At 37.3% G+C, this 20,539-nt stretch overlaps 1 protein-coding gene and 1 long non-coding RNA gene across 4 annotated transcripts in view; both read left to right on the plus strand.

Moving 5' to 3' along the window:
• Positions 1-20,539, plus strand: part of LOC128605863 (kinase non-catalytic C-lobe domain-containing protein 1) — a 44,090-nt gene that overhangs the window by 9,387 nt on the left and 14,164 nt on the right. For 2 of the 3 annotated variants that reach the window (XM_053621674.1, XM_053621675.1), the window contains exons 3-20: positions 1,879-1,937; positions 3,274-3,420; positions 5,601-5,718; positions 5,807-6,525; positions 6,659-6,773; positions 7,772-7,843; positions 8,496-8,587; positions 8,702-8,860; positions 9,067-9,144; positions 9,618-9,699; positions 10,014-10,206; positions 11,076-11,704; positions 12,146-12,284; positions 15,380-15,675; positions 16,490-16,830; positions 17,683-17,776; positions 17,891-17,988; positions 19,645-19,841. In XM_053621674.1, the coding sequence (XP_053477649.1) occupies positions 1,879-1,937; positions 3,274-3,420; positions 5,601-5,718; positions 5,807-6,525; positions 6,659-6,773; positions 7,772-7,843; positions 8,496-8,587; positions 8,702-8,860; positions 9,067-9,144; positions 9,618-9,699; positions 10,014-10,206; positions 11,076-11,704; positions 12,146-12,284; positions 15,380-15,675; positions 16,490-16,830; positions 17,683-17,776; positions 17,891-17,988; positions 19,645-19,841 (3,628 nt within the window). The remainder of the gene's footprint in view (positions 1-1,878; positions 1,938-3,273; positions 3,421-5,600; positions 5,719-5,806; positions 6,526-6,658; positions 6,774-7,771; positions 7,844-8,495; positions 8,588-8,701; positions 8,861-9,066; positions 9,145-9,617; positions 9,700-10,013; positions 10,207-11,075; positions 11,705-12,145; positions 12,285-15,379; positions 15,676-16,489; positions 16,831-17,682; positions 17,777-17,890; positions 17,989-19,644; positions 19,842-20,539) is intronic. The other variant, XM_053621676.1, reaches the window with a different exon arrangement.
• Positions 12,295-13,685, plus strand: LOC128605864 (uncharacterized). Its single transcript, XR_008385609.1, has 2 exons — positions 12,295-13,126; positions 13,449-13,685. It is a non-coding gene; the product is annotated as an uncharacterized LOC128605864 (long non-coding RNA).

A 20,539-nucleotide genomic window follows, 5' to 3' on the forward strand; every position in this document is an offset into this window, starting at 1 on the left:
TTTCATGGACCTTGTTTTACATACAGTGGTGCTTGAAAGTTTTTGAACCCTTTAGTATTTCTGTCTATCTGCATAAATATGACCGAAAACTTCATTAGATTTTCACACAAGTCCTAAAAGTAGACAAAGAGAACCAAATTAAACAAATGAGACAAGAATATTATACTTGATCATTTATTTATTGAAGAAAATTATCCAATATTACAAATCTGTGAGTGACAAAAGTATGTGAACCTCTTGGATTAACAGTTAATTTGAAATTAGAGTCAGGTGTTTTCAATCAAAGGGATGACAATCAGGTGTGAGTGAGTGAGTGCCTTGTTTTATTTAAAGAAGAGGGAGCTATCAGAGTCTGATTTTCACATCACATGTTTGTGGAAGTGTTTCATGCCATGGTGAAAGGAAATTTCTGAGAACCTCAGAAAAAGGGTTGTTGATGCTCATCAGGCTGAAAAAGATTACAAAACCATCTCTAAAGAGTTTGGACTCCACCAATCCACAGTCAGACAGATTGTTTACTAGTGGAGGAAATACAAGACCATTGTTACCCTCCTCAGGAGTGGTTGACCAAAAAAGACAACTCCAAGAGCAAGATGTGTAATAGTCTGCGAGGTCACAAAGGAACCCAGGGTAACTTCTAAGCAACTAAAGGCCTCTCTCACATTGACTAATGTTAATGTTCATGAGTCCACCATCTGGAGAACATTGAACAACAATGGTGTACATGGCAGGCTTGCAAGGAGAAAGTCACTGCTCTCCAAAAAGAACATTGCTGTCCATCTGCAGTTCAAAGATCATGTAGACAAGCCAGAAGGCTATTGGGAAAATGTTTTGTGGAGACATAAGACCAAAATATAACCTTTTTGGTTTAAATGAGAAGCGTTATGTTTGGAGAAAGGAAAACATGGCATTCCAGCATAAGAACCTTATCCCATCTGTGAATTATAATTATATCATGGTTTGGGCCTGTTTTGCTGCATGTGGGCCAGGACCGTTTGCCATCATTGATGGAACAATAAATTCTGAATTATATAAGCGAATTCTAAAGGAAAGTGTCAGGACATCTGTTTGTGATCGGAATCTCAAGAGAAAGTGAGTCATGCAACAAGACAATGATCCTAAGCATACAAGTCTACCAAAAAATGGTTAAAGAAGACTAAAGTTAATGTTCTGGAACGGCCAAGTCAAAGTCCTGACCTTAATCCAATAGAAATGTTGTGGAAGGACCTGAAGCAACATTTCATGTGAGGAAACCCAACAACATCCCAGAGTTTAAGCTGTTCTGTACTGAGGGATGGGCTAAAATTCCTCCAAGCCGATGTGCTGGACTGACGTTTAGTTGCAGTTATTACTGCACAATTGGGTCACACCAGATACTTTTGCCAGTCACAGATTTGTAATATTGGATAAATTTCCTCAATAAATAAATGACCACGTATAAAATTTTTGTTTCATTTGTTTAATTGGGTTCTCTTTATCTACTTTCAGGACTTGTATGAAAATCTGATGATGATTTAGTTCATATTTATGCAGAAATATAGAAAATTCTAAAGGGTTCACAAACTTTCAAGCACCACTGTAGATAGGAGAGCAAAATATGAAAGTCATCTGTAATTTACATGGACTTAAAACTTTTTTTTATCTCACCTTATTACTTTCAGGTGAAAGTGACTGGATGATTTCTGTTAAATTATTTTAATACCCTTTTTTTGCACATGACTGTTATTCATTAATAACATTGTTTAACTAATGTTCATTAGATAAATTAAGGCAGTTTTTTGCTAGAAAAATGTTTGTTTTATTTTTAAAAATGTTTATTTTTTGTTTTAATTTTAGCAAAAATTAAAATGGTTGATTTTTCTCACCGTTTTCTCTCAGATGACCCTGAAGGCTCCTTTGTACCTCCAGAGTTTGACAAGACTGGGAACACATTTGAGGTGAACTGTGTATATCCTAACATTGATACTAAGCTGTTGTGGGTTTGCATTCTGGTTTAACAAGAGCATTATGACTAGGGGAATTGGCTAGGATTGCCTCACAAACTATTTATGTATCTCTACATTGTCATTACATTATACTGTACACACTTTTGATATTTGACTATGGATGCATGGCATTTGGTGTTTGGCATGCAGCCAGTGCCATATACACCATCTTATTGGTGTAACAAAAAGACAAGAACCACACACAAGACATTGTTGAGTAAATTATCTACAATGGGGTCGAAATGTCTGAGACCACATGAAAATCTGGGATTTTTTATATTAAAAACTAGAAAGAAACCAGAAATAAACAGAAAATACTAAAACTAAAACAAAAAAGTAAATGTGCAACATGTGCACAATTTCTTGATCACTATTTAAAGACAATTTTGTAAGACAATTTGTGATATTGACCATGTTAGCTCCTTAATACAGAAGGTCAGATTTTCCATGAGCCCCCATGTAAATATTTTTAAGATTTTACTTTTCACACAAGTTGTTGAGGTTATAATATCATCTGTAATGAAAACCTTTGTGTTAAATTGAAAAAGCATTTTCCCTAGTGGTCTCAAACTTTTGTACCCTGCTGTAGGAACTCATTTGTTATGTCTGTTATGGATTGTGAACACAGTCTGCCCTCCTTTATACAACAATGCAAATATCTGTTTTATTCAGACCTTTTAACATAGCAATATTGCTGGAAAAGAGTGGTCCTCTTGACATGGATACATGAGATCGTGAAATTGTGAAATCGTGTATGATGTACTGGTTGAGCAGAGGATGTATATAAGGAATCATTTGTTAGCCTAGATGAGAGAGTGCATGACCTGCCACAGATGACAGATACTGCCTGGTCTGGCTGCAGGCAGGAAAATGGATGACACTATTGACTTTCATCTGTATTTGTCTGTCCTCACTACTTAATGGCTTTAGGAATAGCAGGATGACATAACCAAAACAGAATTTTGTGTGGGTGGTCCAGTTTCATGCAGGCATGACTAAGTTTCACACTTTTGAATTTGGCACTGATATCAGTATCTGGACAATAACAGTGATTAATTGGACAAAAAATAATGATTTCAAGGTAAATTATTTTAAACAAGAAACCTGTTTCTGTAGGTAATGGTAAAAGGTCAGTAGCACTATCATTATTATTACTTGGCACAACCTGCTTTTCTATAACTGATGACAACACTTGGACAAAGAGCTCTGTACAATTCCTTTTTCCTTCTTTTTAGATTTTGTTGCTGTCATCTTTTCTTTAACCTCTTTTTCTTTTCCTCGTTTTTAGGGTCATGTTTTCTCGCTTGGCTCCACACTTTCAGCTGCTCTGGGTTATGATATAGAACCTGAGACAGAAGCGGTGTTGGGGGTCGATACCTGCAGGTTGCTTGAACAAATGCAAGAGGAAAAGCCAGGAGACCGGCCTTGCCCACAGGTTTGGAAAGTTGACAACTGTTTTCACATTTCACAATGTATTTTGCTATTCACTTTTTCAAATATTTTGTTATTGTATTGGAAATAAATTATTTATCCTTAACGGCATAATACATCAGGTATAATGCTGCACCCATTTGCACAAGTTGAACTTTTGAGCATAGCCTAATACAGATGTATATTGTGAATATGTTAGATATTATGAATGACTAAAATATAAACAGCTGCACCAAACAACATAGTTTCAACATGGATGACCCTAACTCTAAACTTCCTTATTTAGTGCCACTTAGATATACCCAGTAGTGCAGCATCCACTATAAAAATCTGTTAACACTTTTAGTTTTCCCTTTTTTTGTAGGTTTTTAAACCTTTTTAGTCTATTGCCCACTTTGTAGATAGAAAATGTCACTGTGGCCTTCTGCACCTACCCCCATTCAGACATTACAAATAACTCACTGAGTAGGAGCATGATGGCTATGAATCGTCTTTCACTGGCTTTCATTTAACTATGAAAATGTTTAATAACATCTATTATTTTCCCCCCCAAATTGGTCTTTAAAATTCCCACCCACAAGCTAACTCTCCCCTATCATATAACAAATACTAACCAGGGAGGGTGAGGCAAACATGCACTTCCTCTAATGCACATGAAGCCGACCTCCACATCTTTTGCAAAGTAACACACACGGAGGAAAGAAAGATCTGCACCCTTCCACATACATGGAAACTTTAATATGGCACCCTTGGTGCCCCTCAGTGCCACTCAGTTTGAAAACCCACCTTTCGGTATATTCATTTACTGATGAGTTAGCCATTAGAAGTTATTCTGCACCTTAAATGTGTTCCTGGGATCTACCCAGAATCCAACAGATCCATGAACAGGACAAAGCGGTTACTAAAGATGAATGAATCAATCTTACAGCACTAGTTTATAATTGGCTACTCTCAATGTATGATTTAGTGCAGACGTCACATTGTAGCTTATATTTCAAATGGTGAAGCTGGTTTATGTGCTGGTTTAAGCAGAACCTTAAGAGTAAACAGGAGAATAAGCCTATGATGAATGCAAAAGTAACAGGAAACAGGCAATCACTGTATCTCATATTATATGCACTTGGACGAAAAAAACATCACAGCATATTTGCCTGTTCAAGCACTTTCTGATGTTTCGCCTGCAGTGCTCTCAAATGAGAGAGCTTTACTGTGAACAGAAAATATTTCTGTTAATGGTGTGCTGAAAGACAGCAATGTTTTTCATATGACCTTGGGATCAAGCACTTTTCAGCACAAATCACACTGTAATGCTTTCTATATACCATGTAGCCAGATCCTGTCTATTCAGATTTCTTTCAAAAAGAACAAAGCCACTTGAACATATTTATATCTCACATGCCATTACCCATGAAGCAATGAAAGGCAAAATAGAGCAGAATTCTTTTTCTTAGATGATCTAGTGAAACTGTAAATCTGTGTAAGATACAGATGCCTGAAAGAGATATACAGATATGTAAGACATAAGTGCATATTTAAAACTTGTTTATTAGGATTCTTTCTAGGCAAGGATCAAAACCAAAAATTAACTAATAGAATACCAGAGAAACCACTAGAGAAATAGACCAGAAAGGCACTATGGAAACACAAAAGCTTTTAAATGGACAAACCAGACAGGCGTAAGTAAATAAACTAGAGAACAACAGATCAGACTGAATAACTGCCATGACAACGGGGGTAATGAGAACAGGAAACATTAGCCATATAAAGAAAGTGGAGTGGAAAAAGGGAGCAACGGTGCACAGAGGATGAGGGGTAAATTGGGACAAAATCAGGGCGAATATGACAGTGTGTTAAACCTGGTTATTGAAAAGTCTTGCAATTATTCTTGTGCAATTTCAGAGAAATCATATATAGAAAAGTAACAAAAAGCTAATTATTGCAAAGACTAGCAAACCTTTCAAAATCTTGTTCTAATTTTTCTCCCTGTTTGATGAGAATCCTGGCATTTCTGTACCTCAAAATCTAGTTACCTTATATCCTGTGTACATGGATCTCAAATGAATTTTCAAATGGATCACTTGGATCTCTCCGTCTCAACTATAATGTTTTTGCTTTATTAATTCATTTAATATGGTATGCACCGTTGTGCCATACGTCTTAGTGTTAAATTGTCTTTTGTCACAGGTCATCCTATCTCTAGCAGAAGCCAAAATCACAGACACTACATCCAGAGCAGTGTGTCGAAAGCTCTCAGCCATCGGAAGAAGAGTGCTGTCCATAGAATCGGTCGCACCTTTCCAAGGTTTTACTGTCCTCTTCTCTCATACTGTAAAGCTTCTACTGTTGCTATTGTCTTAACAGTGAATTCAATTTTTTTATTTCATTCATAGATGAATGGGACAAATCATATCACTTTATGGCATATAAAGGCTCACGGACAAGCTCGGTTGAGAATCATACATATGACCAGCGCATGTCAAGACATTATTCTTCAGATTCTCATGACGATGATGAACATCTGGTTAAACAAAGGCGAAGAGTCTGCAATGGTTCATTCCGTTCTGGAAGCGTGGATGGATATCACGGAGGTCCAATGTCTCTCCGAGATGTGAACTCATCTCAGAATGGCTCCCCTGTTCTTAAGATGAACCAAGAGGTGAGGTGGAGGAGATCACGGAGTGCCCTCAACCGCTCCTGCTCCATTCCTGACTCCAACAACCCCCCTGTGTTCTCATCTCCATCACACACAAACCTGAGCATGATGGTAGCAGACTTGTCAGAGATTGGAGGAGAAGAGAGTATGATGATGCAATGGGAGGACCGTATGCTGAAGGAAACACACAAAATGTCTGCACAGGATGAAGATGCAGGTGGAACAGAGGAGGTTCTCAGCCACTCTATAGAAACTGTAAATAGAATAAGTAATGGCACCCCTACTCATGTCAGCATAGATGCAGCTCCAGATTACACAGGTCAAAGTGAAGTTGTAAGGGACGAAGCCCCTGTGCTCTCCACATGTGTAGAGGAGGAGATAAAGAATAGTAATCTGTGCTGTTCTAACCATATGGCTAAAAGCATGCTGTGCCTCAATGAAGAATCTCAGGATGAGGTAAGATGTAGCTTCAGAGTCTGTATTTTATAAAGAGACTATTCTTTCCTCTCCTTTGTGGTTTGTCAGATTAAGTGCTGAGCATTTTATTATTGCACGTTTGGATAAATGCTGCTTTGGCTTTTATTTGCAGTGGGTCTCTCTGCGGGAACTGCTGTCACACTGTACACAGCCACTGTCTGTGAATGAGTTGTGGGCCCTGTGTTACACCTGCCTGTCCACACTGCAAACCTACACTGATTTCCCAGGTCAGTCCTATACAGGGAAAAGATGTACAGTGCCTCCTGGAATTAAAGGCCCAACCAAGTAATGTTGAGCATGAAAACATTTCACTTACACTTATTCGCTTTCAGAGCCTATGCCAGGAACACTTGGCATGAAGCATAGCTACACCCTGGATGGGACAGTAGTTCATCACAGGGCACAACAGACACATATTCATAGCTATCAGCAATTTATCTTAACTAATCTACTTATATGAATTAGCTTGTAATTTGACATGTAATTTAACATGAATATTTGAGAGGTGGAAGGAAATTGGAGAAAGCAAGGAAACCCATGTGGACATAACATGGGGTCCTGGACTTGAAATGGCAATGCTAACCACTGCACAACAATGCCTCCCCAGCATAAAAATATTATTGTGGAATATTATTTACACATTTCCAATTATTGCTGGCAACTTGATTATTGAAATGCATAGAACTATTTCTAATAAAGTGTGGCATGGTGGTCCACTTCTCCCTATGCCAATGTGGGTTTCCTCAGGGTTCTTCAGTTTTCTCTGGGACACCCCCAAAAAAGTACTAGTGGGTGGAGTAGGTGCTCTAAGCCCAAGATGTGAAGTGTCTCAGAATTGCTGCACTAATAATCATCTCACTGTTAAACAAAATATCAGCTGGTTTCAGTGACATAAATATTTATATCTTAATACATGATGCTACATACATTCCATAGCTGGCCTATGCTATTTATAGAAGAGTAACAGAGCTAGTTTGTTGAAGCTGTGACAAATATTGTCTAACTAGGGCAGTCTAATCGAAAGGTGACAAGCTATTAAGCATTTCTTTATGTGGAATAATTCATTAAGGTTTAGGATAAATTATCGTGGTATCACATTATACTGTGGCAATTATTCACAGAATTTCTTGCAGAACTGAAAAGAACACCAGAAAGTAGCAAACCGTGTGAGTTTATGTGAAATGCTTTTTTTTTTTTCCTTTTTTTTTTAAATGTGTTTTGAAAGCTTACCTGTGCCTGGACTCTGTGTATGTGGGCTGTGATGGAGAGTTGCTGTTCCTTGTGCCTAAAAACACAGGTACTTCTGTTCACAACACACTGATGAACACTGTGCATGCAAATATACTGGACATGGATGAAATAATGAAAAGTTAATTACATTTATATTTGGGCATTTATATATAGGGCGAATCTTAATCTAATTGGGCGGGTCGCCCAAGTAGTGCCTATGTATGGGAATCATAGGATGGACACCATATTGCACAATCTTTTGCAATTGCACAATCTTTTGCACCATCTTTTGCTCGTGATGTTACCATGTTTCAACAAATTGCAAGGATGAAATTAGTGCCTGTAATAGGACATCATGGCAAAAAATAGACTCATAAATGTGTATTAGTTTAACTTATTCAAGATTGGAGCTCTAGTGGTTTGTATGTGACAACATTGAAACCATTTATATCCTTGAACCCCCCTCCCATTGCCTCTCATTTAAACACACCATATCATACCAAACCATACCATACCATGCCATCTGGGAAAAGCACTACCAATTTTTTTTCTAGTTCTTAGTTCTACTATGTTTCTTGTCATTAAGTGTTTTGGAAAGATAGTGTGTATAATGGAAATTGATTGCTAGGTATAATGTCTGAGAATGTTGTGAAAATGAACAAAGAGCTTTGAGTATTAGGACAGTGTGTTTTTTTTAAGGCTCATGTTCAGTGCTGCAGGCCTACTGCCTTTTTTGTCGTCATTTGTAGGATCCAACGATGTCTTTTATGTAGCGCCTGAATTCCAGGAACATGGTATTTTAACAGAAAAGGTGAGATGAGTGGTAACCCTATTTTTATTGTGAATTGTCAACTAATGCGCTTTTTTTTGTTAGATATTTAAATGCTTGAGCGTACAAGGAAAATGTGTTTTTGTTCCTTCCTAGGCCTGCATATATGGAGTGGCAGCTATTTTGTGGGCCACAGCTAAATTTCATTTGTCCCCTAATCAGAAGCTAGCAATGCCAAGAAAACTCAAGAGGCTCCTGCTTGAGATGGCCAAAAAAACTCCTATTGAAAGGCCATCAATTGTTATGGCAAAAAAGGTAATAAACAGATAATTAAAGAGAAATTTAATAGCCAAGTTAATTGCATGTGTTGAATATTTTTGTTCATATGTTTGTATGTAAACCTCAGCATTACATTATATTAATTGAAAGAGTTTTATATAATTATATCCTCATACAGTCAACAGTAAGAAAATTATAGACACAATTATATAAATACACAAATTTCTCTCATGCTGCATCAGAGTTGCCATGATTATCTGACCCTTCAGGGGACTGATGTTGAGACTGTGTGGACACAGCTAATCAACAGACTTCATAAGGTATGCATTAACATGTAGGATTACAAACTGGAGATTTTATTCAAATCATGGTATACATTGATACCAGCTTTTTAGAACAACACAAAATACAATACAATAATTTGAATGCCTCAAAACTTCATCCCTAAAGAGCACTGACTGCAGCTTTTGTGGCATTACTCCTTATATGTGGCAAGTAGGACTCCCATTAGGCAGCTTGTAAAAAAACAAAACAAAAAAAAAACAACACTGATACTTGTTAAAAGTGTTATTATCATGAGCTGCTAGTTATTGCAATGTAGTATTTTTCCACTCCAATGAGAGGCTTCTTGTGTGTACAATTTAATGTTAATACAGTATGAACAATCATAGATTATCACAGAACTATAGATTATAGTAAATATAGTATAGTAATATAAGGAATGTTCCTAATTTTCACGATTTAATCAGTGTGTAAACTGGTATTCAAACTCACCTTTCCTGTGTAATTTCAGGCATCCAATAGGTTTAATGAAGAAGAAAGCTTCCTAGATGTGGGCTCATTCAAAAGCACAGCTACACCTGAGAGGAAAACTGGTACATTTGTAATCTGAATCTTTCTTTACTGAGTACGGCTCGTTACATTCTGTATTAGTACATCACAAGTGGCTAATCCTACTACAGGAAATTTAAATCCATCTGATGTGCAAAAACTGACCAAAATTACTTGTTACAGGTTGGACCCCTTCAGGAATGTAGATCTTATAGATTATACCATTCAGTGTATAAATCTTTCACTATACAGTATTTATATGTTTAATAAAACTTTTTATCCATAATTTTTAATTTAATTAAAAAAATATATATATTTATTTATATCTATGTGCCATTTTTTGTGTTGCTGTTTGCAGGTTTCATCCCTCTGGGCCATGATGTCAGGTTGGCCCCTGTATCTGGTCCTCTTCCCCAGAGCGACTCTCTCTCCATGACAGCAAGGCTGCCTGAGGCTTTCACTTCTTTAGCAACCCACTTTACTCCTATAGTAGTGGCACAGGAGGATGTCAAGGAAGAGGAATCGCCTATCCCTCAGCCAAGGATAGGCAGGTAGGCCATTGCTTATTACGGTATGGTGTGAAGGAAATGAATAAACTCGATTCAGTGACTTCAAACTAATTAGTTCTCAACCCCTAAAAGAGTTATCACATACTAACTAACAGAAAAAGCTTTTGTAGTGGTTTGTATGGTCATGAAAAACCTGAAAAAGTCATGGAATTTTAAAATAGCAATGGAGAAGTTTTGGAAAATTAAATAAACCCAGGAAGTTTTTCAAAAAGTCATGGAAAATTGCTTCACAGATACCTGTATAATAGAATATAAGTTTAATTGTTAATATTGGTTAAAGGGTACTTAATGTTTGGGCAGTCACGTCATGTAGCGTTACGTTTTCTGTATCATTTACTTACCCTTATGTCATTCCAAACCCAAATACTGTTAATTTTCATAACATAAAAGTACATATTTTTCCACACTATTACAGCTCTATTCCATCAAATGGCAGACGATAGTGATCATGATTAGCATTGAAGGTGCAACATAAAAACTATACTCCCAAGTGGTCATACTAGAGCTTTGTGTCGTATGGACTGCTTTTATAGTATAGCTGTGTAAACATTCTTCAATACACATGGACCTCACTGTAGCTATTTTGGTTTTGGTTTAATTTTAGTTAAGATATGCTGTGGTAAATTTTGGCATGGATTTTTATTTTTATTTTACATGTATACATAGACATTTCAGGGAATGTATGGTCATGAAAATTTGCCTCGAAAGTCATGGAAAAGTCATGGAAATTTATTGGTAAAAATGTGTTTGAACCCTGATAGTATAATTTTGCATTTTGAAGTCTGTTAATATTTATGTGAGTTTTCTAAGATATCTGATTATTTAACTCTGTTCTATTCACTGTGTTAAAGCATCCCCAGTGAAATTGGTATTGGAAATGAGGACCTGACATCTGAAACACCACAACTTCAACAAAACTGGACACAGGGAGAGCAAGAGGAAGACCTTTGCTCATCCTTGTCCAGTAGCACAACTGTTCTTACCTCTTCACCTCACTCCAACCTCCAAACAGCCTGTCCAGAGTCAAACAGCCAGTCTCTGCCAGACTATCCCAACGTCTCATGTTCTACTGGCATTTACAACAACTTCCTCCTACAGCAGGACCCTCAGAGTGGCCGCCTGACACTGTTTCCTGTTCACATAGCTGTTTCTCAGCCAATCACAGGCCTAGATCTTAGCGTGCCTTTGAGGGCAGATTCAGAGACTGACTCAGGAACCCAAAACACTGAGCATGATGTGCATCATGTTACCAAGAATGGAGAACCTGATCACCATTTCACATCCTCTTACCACAAGAACAGCAAAGGCAACATGCCAAATAATAGAGCTCACTTGAATATCCCTGAGCAGCCCCAACATACCAGGGTATTGAGTACTATACGACAGAGACATCCTGTCCTGCAGCAGGTCATTGGTCTTATCCGAGAGGAATTTGCCTTTGACTGTTATCTGGAAAATGGAGCAGAGGAGCTAGTAATGGGTAATTGAATTATGTTACTTTGATTAAGTCAGCCATTTTTGCATATAAATGCTGAGAACTTTCCCGTTAGATAATAGACCTAATATTTCAGGATGTAGTGCTCTCTTGTTCATTGCTGTGGAAATTAGATTAGGGATTCTCAAGCATAATACCTTTTTATTGCTTTAAAAGAAAATTGGCTAACATTTCTCAATTATATTATGCTGATTAAGCATCCATTTAATTAAGCTGTAATTATATCATTAATTATACTATATCTACACTATGACCAAAAAAGGGCTGTGTGCAGTTAATTGGATCTAGTGCATATTTTCTCATTATGCTTTTTTATTTATCTATATTTATTTGTTTGTTTGTTTGTTTGTTTAAAATGGGAATTTAAATGATTCTCTTGTAACTCCTGCTGTGTATATTGGTAATTTTTATGTGCTCTATTTGTAGGAGAGTACATCCTTTCTTTAACAAGCCTCCACTTTGAGACCTTCTGTAGAGCAATAGTGGAGAAGTTCAGTGATCTCCACTGGGATAAAGACCTACTAGGCTTGCTGCACTGTCTCGTCAATCATGACTCCTCTTTCCGGTAAGTAGCATGTAACGTAGTGCCAGGCTTCAGGAAACCTCTTTTTAACTTAACCATTTGCACATTTAGCCTTTAAGGACTGTACTGGAATATCTGTATTTGACACCGATAACTATGAAAGAACTATTATTTTATTATTGCCAACCTATTTAGGTCAGCAACCAGCAGCACAAATTGGAAATCTGGAAATCTACTAAATCAGTCAGCTTGGTGGTGCTCTATGAATTTTAATTTACTTCTAATGCGACTCACAATATGCACTTAAGATACCGACCCTCTGCTACCCCATTCTACACATCATTAGCATTCATACTAGAAGCATTTCAAAAAGCCCTTTGCCTAGTCCTTCTCCAGGCTGATGGGTCCCTATGGTAACAAAAGAGCCTGGGCTTGGGACTGACAAAAAGACACTTGAGCTTCTTTCAAGTCTTGGAGGGGTCTGGAGGAGCCAGATGTATGCATAGAGGAAGCCAGATGTGTAAACAGAAGAGAGAAAATCATGCAGATGATGCCACTCCTTTCTAGAATTTGTTTACAGAGAGGTCACATGAGGAAGAAGAGTTGCATGGAGGGTGTGTAGCATGTAGGATAGAGGATAGTCATACACAATAGGCCCTTTCTGCTGGATGAATCACATGACACTCAGTCCCTTCTCTGTGTAGACTTGGAGGGCTGGGATGATGACATGATGAAGGGAGAGAGATAGAGAGAGAGAAAGTCACAGTTCTGTTTCTCACTGAAACTGTGAATATTGTAAATAGTTTTCCAGGGATTTAGGAAGGATGCCAGGAGAATTCTTGAGTGGCAGGTTACTTGCTTTCCAACTGACTACTATCCAACTGGTATGTGTTGCTGTTGTGACTTGTGGTCAGTTGTCTTGAATCGGTTGTTATTCTTTTTTTCTTAATTTAAATTGAATCCTAATTTATAACCACAATTGCATTAATAATCACATATAGTCATATATATTCAGGTTATTATTTGTGGTAGAAATGCTTAGGTTTGTCATTTAGTGGTTAGAAGCGTGTTATTTTTTTCTGAAAAATGTGTTAAGCCATGCTCTGCTTTACATAACTGATTACACTGTTCTATAGTCTGTGCCAGATGCTCTGTATTTTACTGAGTTTTTGTTGACATTTACAATTATATTTATTTATTTGGCAGGCAAATGTATCCAAATCTACATACAAGTAAAGTAGCACTATATTCCATGCACCTAGAGGGTCAAGGTCCTGCAAAGTTATTTTAAAGTTATCCAGTTCACTAAACTGTGCTTTTCTGTATGCAGTAACAATTATCTTAACTGTTGAAAGTTAAATAATTGTTACTCAATATCTGACAGTGTTCCAAATGATCCAGAACATCACCAAAAAATGATTGAACTAAAGAATACTATATACACTTGTCAAAGTCTTACTGATACTATCCTGATATTTGGTAATGCAACAGTAATGTAGAAAATAGTTGAAAAAGATATAGCATTAGAGAATGTAGCTATTGACAAATATTGTACACTTACACATTCAGATAGAGAGAGCTGAAAGTACTGCAACATCAGTGTTTAAGTGCTCTAAGAAAAGCTAAGGTATTTCTTTAATGTTGTAAAGTAACCATGCACTATTCGATAGTAGAATTTAGCAATCCAAATGGAGTGACTCCATAAAAGTTATTTTTTAGTTACTTTTTAGGTTAGCTTCAACTTGATGTGAGCACCTGTATAAAACCAGTGAAAAAACACAAAAGTCCAGACATGGTTCAGCATTTTGGATCTGTACAATATTCTGATCTTCCTGAAGTTATACCTTAGTTATTGACTGTCAGTTCAAGGTTTCTAGAAGATCTTGATAGGAAATAGTGACAACAAGCCTAAAGAGTAATTAATGGAAATTCACCAACCTATATGAAGCTCTGCTATTGAACAGTGCATGAGCAATGACAACATTAAATAAACACCTTAAAGCTCAGCTTTACTTAAAGCGCTTAGACATTGACGTTTCTTCTGTCCATCTGAAACTGTATGTGTTTTTGTCTTTATAGATATATTATTGTCACAGATTATCCCTTGTGACACGCAGTGCTGTTCTAAGCCTAGTCACATACATGTGGGGCTTTTTTTCTGGTCTTTGTTTGTTTTTGCTTGCCTGTTCTCTAATCCCTACTAAAGACTTTGATGATTAGTCTTGGATTAGCCCTAATAAACACTATGTTGAGCATATGTACTTATGTGCTCCCTCTTCACATTTACATTTATGGCATTTGGCAGATGCCCTTATCCAGAGTGACTTACATTTACGTATCTCATTTTATACAACAGAGCAGTTGAGGCCCTTGCTCAAGGGCCCAGCAGTGGCTGGTTGGTAGTGCTTGGATCTGAACTCACGACTTTCCGATCAGGAGTCCACTGCCTTAACCACATTACAGTAATCTTCTGCCACATGTTTTTAACAGGTAGATGTATTGTATAGTCCCAATTACCCAGTGTTAATCAGAAGAGTCTAGTTCCTCTCAGGGGTTTTTCCTCATGCCATCTCAGGAGCTTTTCATTAGGGATCTAAATTCACATACATTCTGTGTGTAAGACTGAGGCATTCTTTTTAGGAAAGAACAGGTATGGCAATGGTTTGAGTAGTTGCAAGACTGGGTGTCTGATTCTAGTGAGGTAATTTGCATGGCCAAGAATAGGTATTTGGAGTATGCCAGTTGTACCTGATTGAACCTTCTGTAAGACCTTTTTGAACAGTAGTCATGGTAAAAGAACTGAAGACCTTCCATAAGCTCTTGTGTATCTAGAGGTGTCTACTTCCCCCCTGACCAAGGGGCCAGCCTTGAAGCAAGACTTCTGGAGATACTTCAGGCTATTCTGTTTGATGAAAGAACATACCAAAACCATCAATTGTTTTGGAAAGGAATACCAGTCTTTAGCTTTCTACTGTGAGGGGTTGAGTGGTGGTTTCTTGAGTGAATTGTTACATTGGCCTGCTTGAATTTGGTGGGGAATTTGACTTGAATTTGTCTGGGGCACATGACCTGCAGGAGATGTGAAAATCAAAAGGTGTTTCATTTCCTTTCTCTTTACTTGTTTTTCTTTCTCTCAGCGCATCTGTTGAAGATCCTTCATCAGAGCTGGAGGAAAGGGCATTGACACCAGTCCCAGATGCCAAGAGGTGTGAGGGAGTGGAGGGAGGGAACACTGAACACGGCCACAATGCAAACAAGTGCCATGCTCCAGAAGAGAGAGAACATAAAGCAACTAGACAACAAAATCATGGAGAGACTAAGGACAAACAAGGACACATAAGAACAGAAGACAGAACAGCCGATGAGATCAGGAACGTGCAGAAAGAGACTCAGCCAGTCACATTTAAGAAGCATCATCTTAATGACAACACAGGTAGGTGTGGCCAACAGTGACATCTGTCAGGACAAAAAGCTTCCATAGGGTCAGCTGAGTATATGCTTTATTTAGAGAGAGAGAATGGATGTATTTGCATCATTGTAATTTGGATTGACTGTAGAGTGAAGCTGTGAATGCAGCAATGCTCTATTGGATGAACTTATAATGGGTGAAATGTATTCACTATTGCCAGGCGCACACACAGAGAGCCCCAATGCTTCCATCTTACTGAAAGTTGCTCTGGAAACATGAGTAAAGTGAACTTTCCTCCTCTTTCTCTTCCTCCTCTTTTTCATGTTTTTGTAAACACACTTCCATTATGTTTTATTTACCATTTGCTTATCATTAGTAGTATCAGCTAGATAACAAGATAACTAGATAATACAGACTGGATAATACAGTATTTGGTAACCCAAATGCTGCAGTACTGTACATCATACCACAGTGCTGTTGAATCTGATTGATCAGAAGGTGCAGATTAATTTTATTTGACAGCAGTTCTAACAATTGTGCTGGCTGCAAGGCAAATCACAGGTTTATATTAATGTTTTTTGTCTAATACGTTATCATTTCTATAGTAACAGCTCATTCACAGGGACAAGTATGGTGGACGCTCCATGTAATCTAAGAGTAATAATAAACACAATTAAAAACACTTGCTGCAAATTTAGAAAATAATCAGTTTCAGGGCATCACACAACCCTGTCATGTTTTATTTCTCACTTTAAAAATATGCATGTTTTCTATTCTTTCTGGTCTGTCATACACACTTCAGCACACTTATCCTGGTTATTTTGGCTCTTTGTCCTAGTGTTGAGTGGACTCAGTATGGACCTGGAGAGCAGCAGCTCTCCAGTAGATGGAGCTGAAGTATGTGTGTCTACTGATGAGTCTCTGTGCCAGCACTCTGAACTGAAGGAGAGTACAGAGACCCAGCTTTCCCTGGACTGCTCAGATGCAGAAATGGATGATTCTGATTCAGTGATCTCGGATAGGACAGTGTCCTCCTACTCAGGCTTTCAGGGCCCTCTGTCCCGCCCTGCATGGGCCCTGGCTCTGTACGGAGAAGTCTTCTTCAGCCAAGAAGTGGTGGAGTATGCTTACAAACTGGGCAGCCACACTGACTCACCAAGCTTGGAAGATAAATCACAGGTAGGAGCTACAGCTGCACATTTATGTGATTGAGGGGAATGTGAATCTCTAACTTAATATCATGTTGTGGTTCAATGTAAAATTTTGCTTGCTGGCTTTGTCTTCTGTCCTGAATGTGCCCTAATCTTTATTTTCAATGTTTGCTTAATGCTAACTGTACTAAAAGGAGCCACCATTCTTAGACCAAGAATTTTACCAGGTATGTTTTATTTGATGAAAAAATAAAAATAAAAAATGGTTTGCTCCAATAAAATCCACCCCTTACTTCACACATATCATGACCATAGTACTATAAAGTTCTGCCCTTCATACATCATTCTGATTATACTAAGGCCACAATATGTTCATTAAGTTATTTATTTTTATTTTATTTTGAGTGCTAGTATTGCAAATCAAGGTTACCAGGCATTTACATGCTGCCTTTGCTGTGGACATAAAGTATATTTGTAATATACATAATATGATGTGTATGCTTAAATTGTTACTAAGAGAGCTGAGTGCTTTGATTATTATGAAGAGAGCTTTGAATGGCTCACCGGTCAGACAGTAAGAACTCTACGGGAGGACAGAAGCTACAACTGAACTCCACACACACCTCCTGCTTCAAAGCGCTAGCCATCAATGATGTTACCATAGTGAAGGATGCAGACACACCAAAGCACTGAACACTGAATTAGAACTCCTGACCCAGTAACATACCGGTACCCGCAAACACATCATGCTTCATGTCCTGTCTTTTAGGATCACTGTGGATCCTTTAATGCCAGCACTGTTTCTTACCCAACTCTCTTCTCATATCTCTGCTTAGCCTTATGGACTGAATAGTTCTCTTTGGTGTGTTATTTCCTACAGGAACTTCAGCAACAGCTGATGATCGAGAGCAGAAATTTAAAGAAGACCAGAAATTTTTACCACAAACTAATTCAGCAAGAGAGGAAAAATAAAGGTGTTTCATAAAAATAAATGTATCATAGAAAAAAGGGCAACAATAATGTTTATATATATATATATATATATGTATGTATTGTAAACATGATGCTTGTGTGTGTTTTTGTTACAGGTTCTGAAGCAAAGGTGATGCTCTCCAAACTGAGAGCCCAGTTTGATGAACTAAGAACTAAAATAGAGTTTCTTGACTCTGTAAGGCAATATCTCCAGGTAGGTCCTTACAGATTCCTTTTCACATTTTTCCATTGATAAAACACAAAACCATCCAATTAATAAATCATATAGAGTATAGAAACCATTTTGAAAGAACAATTATGACAAAAACCCTGGTACCACAGGGTGTTCCAAAAGTCTCCATACATAGGGGAACAGCTTCCTGATTCAGCCATGAGAATGATTTCAATATGTTCTTCTTTTGTCAAAGATGCTATCTGAAAAAATATAAATTATGTTTGAGAAATTTTGGAAAACACTTTTATAAAAAGTATTAATTTCCTATGTATAGGGACTTTTGGGACCCCCTGTAGCGGGGGATCAGATGCTGCTTTACATTTCTTATATTAATGGAAAAATACTTTTTTATGTCCCTAGGATATTTCACAACCCTGGAAGACACATAAAATATAAACTTCAGAAAGTTCTCTATAATGGAGGGTCATTACCACCCCTATGATTATTAGTTCCAAAGTGTTTTATTCCTCTTGAACCACATCAGTTTGACTCCAGTTGCAATTTTTTATTTATTAAAGAGCTACCGGACATTCTTTTAAGATATACAGTTACATTTAAGCTTGTAAGCACTTACTAACAGTTGTTCCTTCACCAAGGTCGCAAAGACCTCTGTCCTAAAGACTCTCTTGTGGCCGAACACTCACTTCTCATTACAAAGCAATGACACTGGAGACTCCTTCCATGAAAGTTAAATAAACAACCCTTAAAAGACAACTTCACCATATCAATGGTTATATGTTCTATGTAATATAACATGTTCAATAACATGTTTTTAATCTGTTTATTATTAGCCTTAGATTAAATCCCTTTGAATGAGTTACTATAGAAGCGATTAGAGTATTAGAACGAGTACATTAATATAAATCTGTGATTTGAATTAGCTGGAACTGCTATTTTTATATTTTAATATAGCTGGAACTTTTAGCACAGCCATGCTTTTATAGAAAATGTAATCAACACCTTCTGACCAATCAGATTCAAGAATTCAACAGCACTGTGGCATAAGAATATTAAAAGCACTTTACAGTTTATTAAATATGGCAAAATTGTTGGAAACTCAGATAATATAAACATCTAAATATTTTGGAGCTAAACATTTTTGTTTGTTCGTTTTTGAAAGAGCAAGACCTTCTATAACACCTGATTTGTTATGTAGCTTAAATTTCCAGTTAACAGTATCACCATGTTGCATCAACCTGGATTCACTCTGTTTTACACCTTAACCATACCAACTTAACCACACCGAGAAATTGTTGGTGTGAGTAAAATTCTGCTGTGATACAACTAATGGCTACCAATTTTATAACAAAAATGTATGTCTATAACTTTCTGGTAAGGAGCTTATAGTCATTTTTCATTTCAAGAAATAATACATATTACTGACAAATGTGGTGCTGGGGCACTCTGACATTTAAGTCAGGATGTTACCTTGCCTTTTCTCACCAGTACATTTTTGGATGAATTTATCAAGTTCAGTAGTACAACTACTTGTGTACAATTACTTGTATAATGGTGAATAACCAAGCCCTAAGTCAACTTAATTGATTTATTTATGAATGTCCGCCCCCAGAGAATGCAGTGCAGTCCAATTCAGACATTAACCCTTCTGATGATTGATGTCTTTGTGCTTGTCAGGTGTTGTATGTAGATCAGTGGGGTTTGCCCCTCTCTCTGTTGCCCTCTTTGGCTTCTTCTGGCTCTTCCACAGAAGGCCTCAGAGCCAGTGAAGATCCAGCTATATTGAGCCTGATGTGTGAACAGCGCAGAACAAGAGGTTGCTGTCCCCTACTGGCTGGAACACCCAAAGGCCTGATGACCTATTTATATGCCAGGTAGGGTAGAAAATAATTGAGCTAGTTGTGAGTTTGTAGTGTTATATTGTTGTTTTTCTATTGTTTTATTACATCATTCAAAACCTTTAACCACAGGTGTTTCTTCTATTATAAATAACTGTATCAACATTCAGTACATTTTATTTCCCTTTTCCTGTATACATTTATTCATTTTTTATTACATTGTCTGCGTCACCCTTTGTGTTATGTCTTTTAGCAGCATTTACCATATGTTATTTTTATGTTCATAGTATCTTGTCTTATCAGGTGATATTCACCTTAAAACAACATCACATTAGAGCTGCAGGCAAACATATGCATTATGCTAATTTATGTGACCTAAAACTTGCTTCATCCTAATATAATTGCTTTGTCTGTCTGCACTTTGGGGAGCTGTTGAAATAGAAGAGGTCAGTAAGTCCTGGATGTTCAGACACTTTGACAATATTAATATTAAAATGAAGCAAGTCCAGTCAAGGAAATCATTATTATGTACATTTTTGCAGGGAGGTCTAATAATTAATTTTGACACTGTTCTAGTGTAAAACATTGCCTGCTGTATATACCTTATATGTTCTCCTATATGTTCTTTTTAGTTTATATAAATGATATTTCCTTGATATGGTCAGTCATAGCATTACATTGCTTCAGTCCTCTGTCTCCTAATGTTACATTGTACACTGATAGTGGACTACAGG

Source organism: Ictalurus furcatus, chromosome 3, assembly GCF_023375685.1.
Source record: "Ictalurus furcatus strain D&B chromosome 3, Billie_1.0, whole genome shotgun sequence".
NCBI lineage: Eukaryota > Metazoa > Chordata > Actinopteri > Siluriformes > Ictaluridae > Ictalurus > Ictalurus furcatus.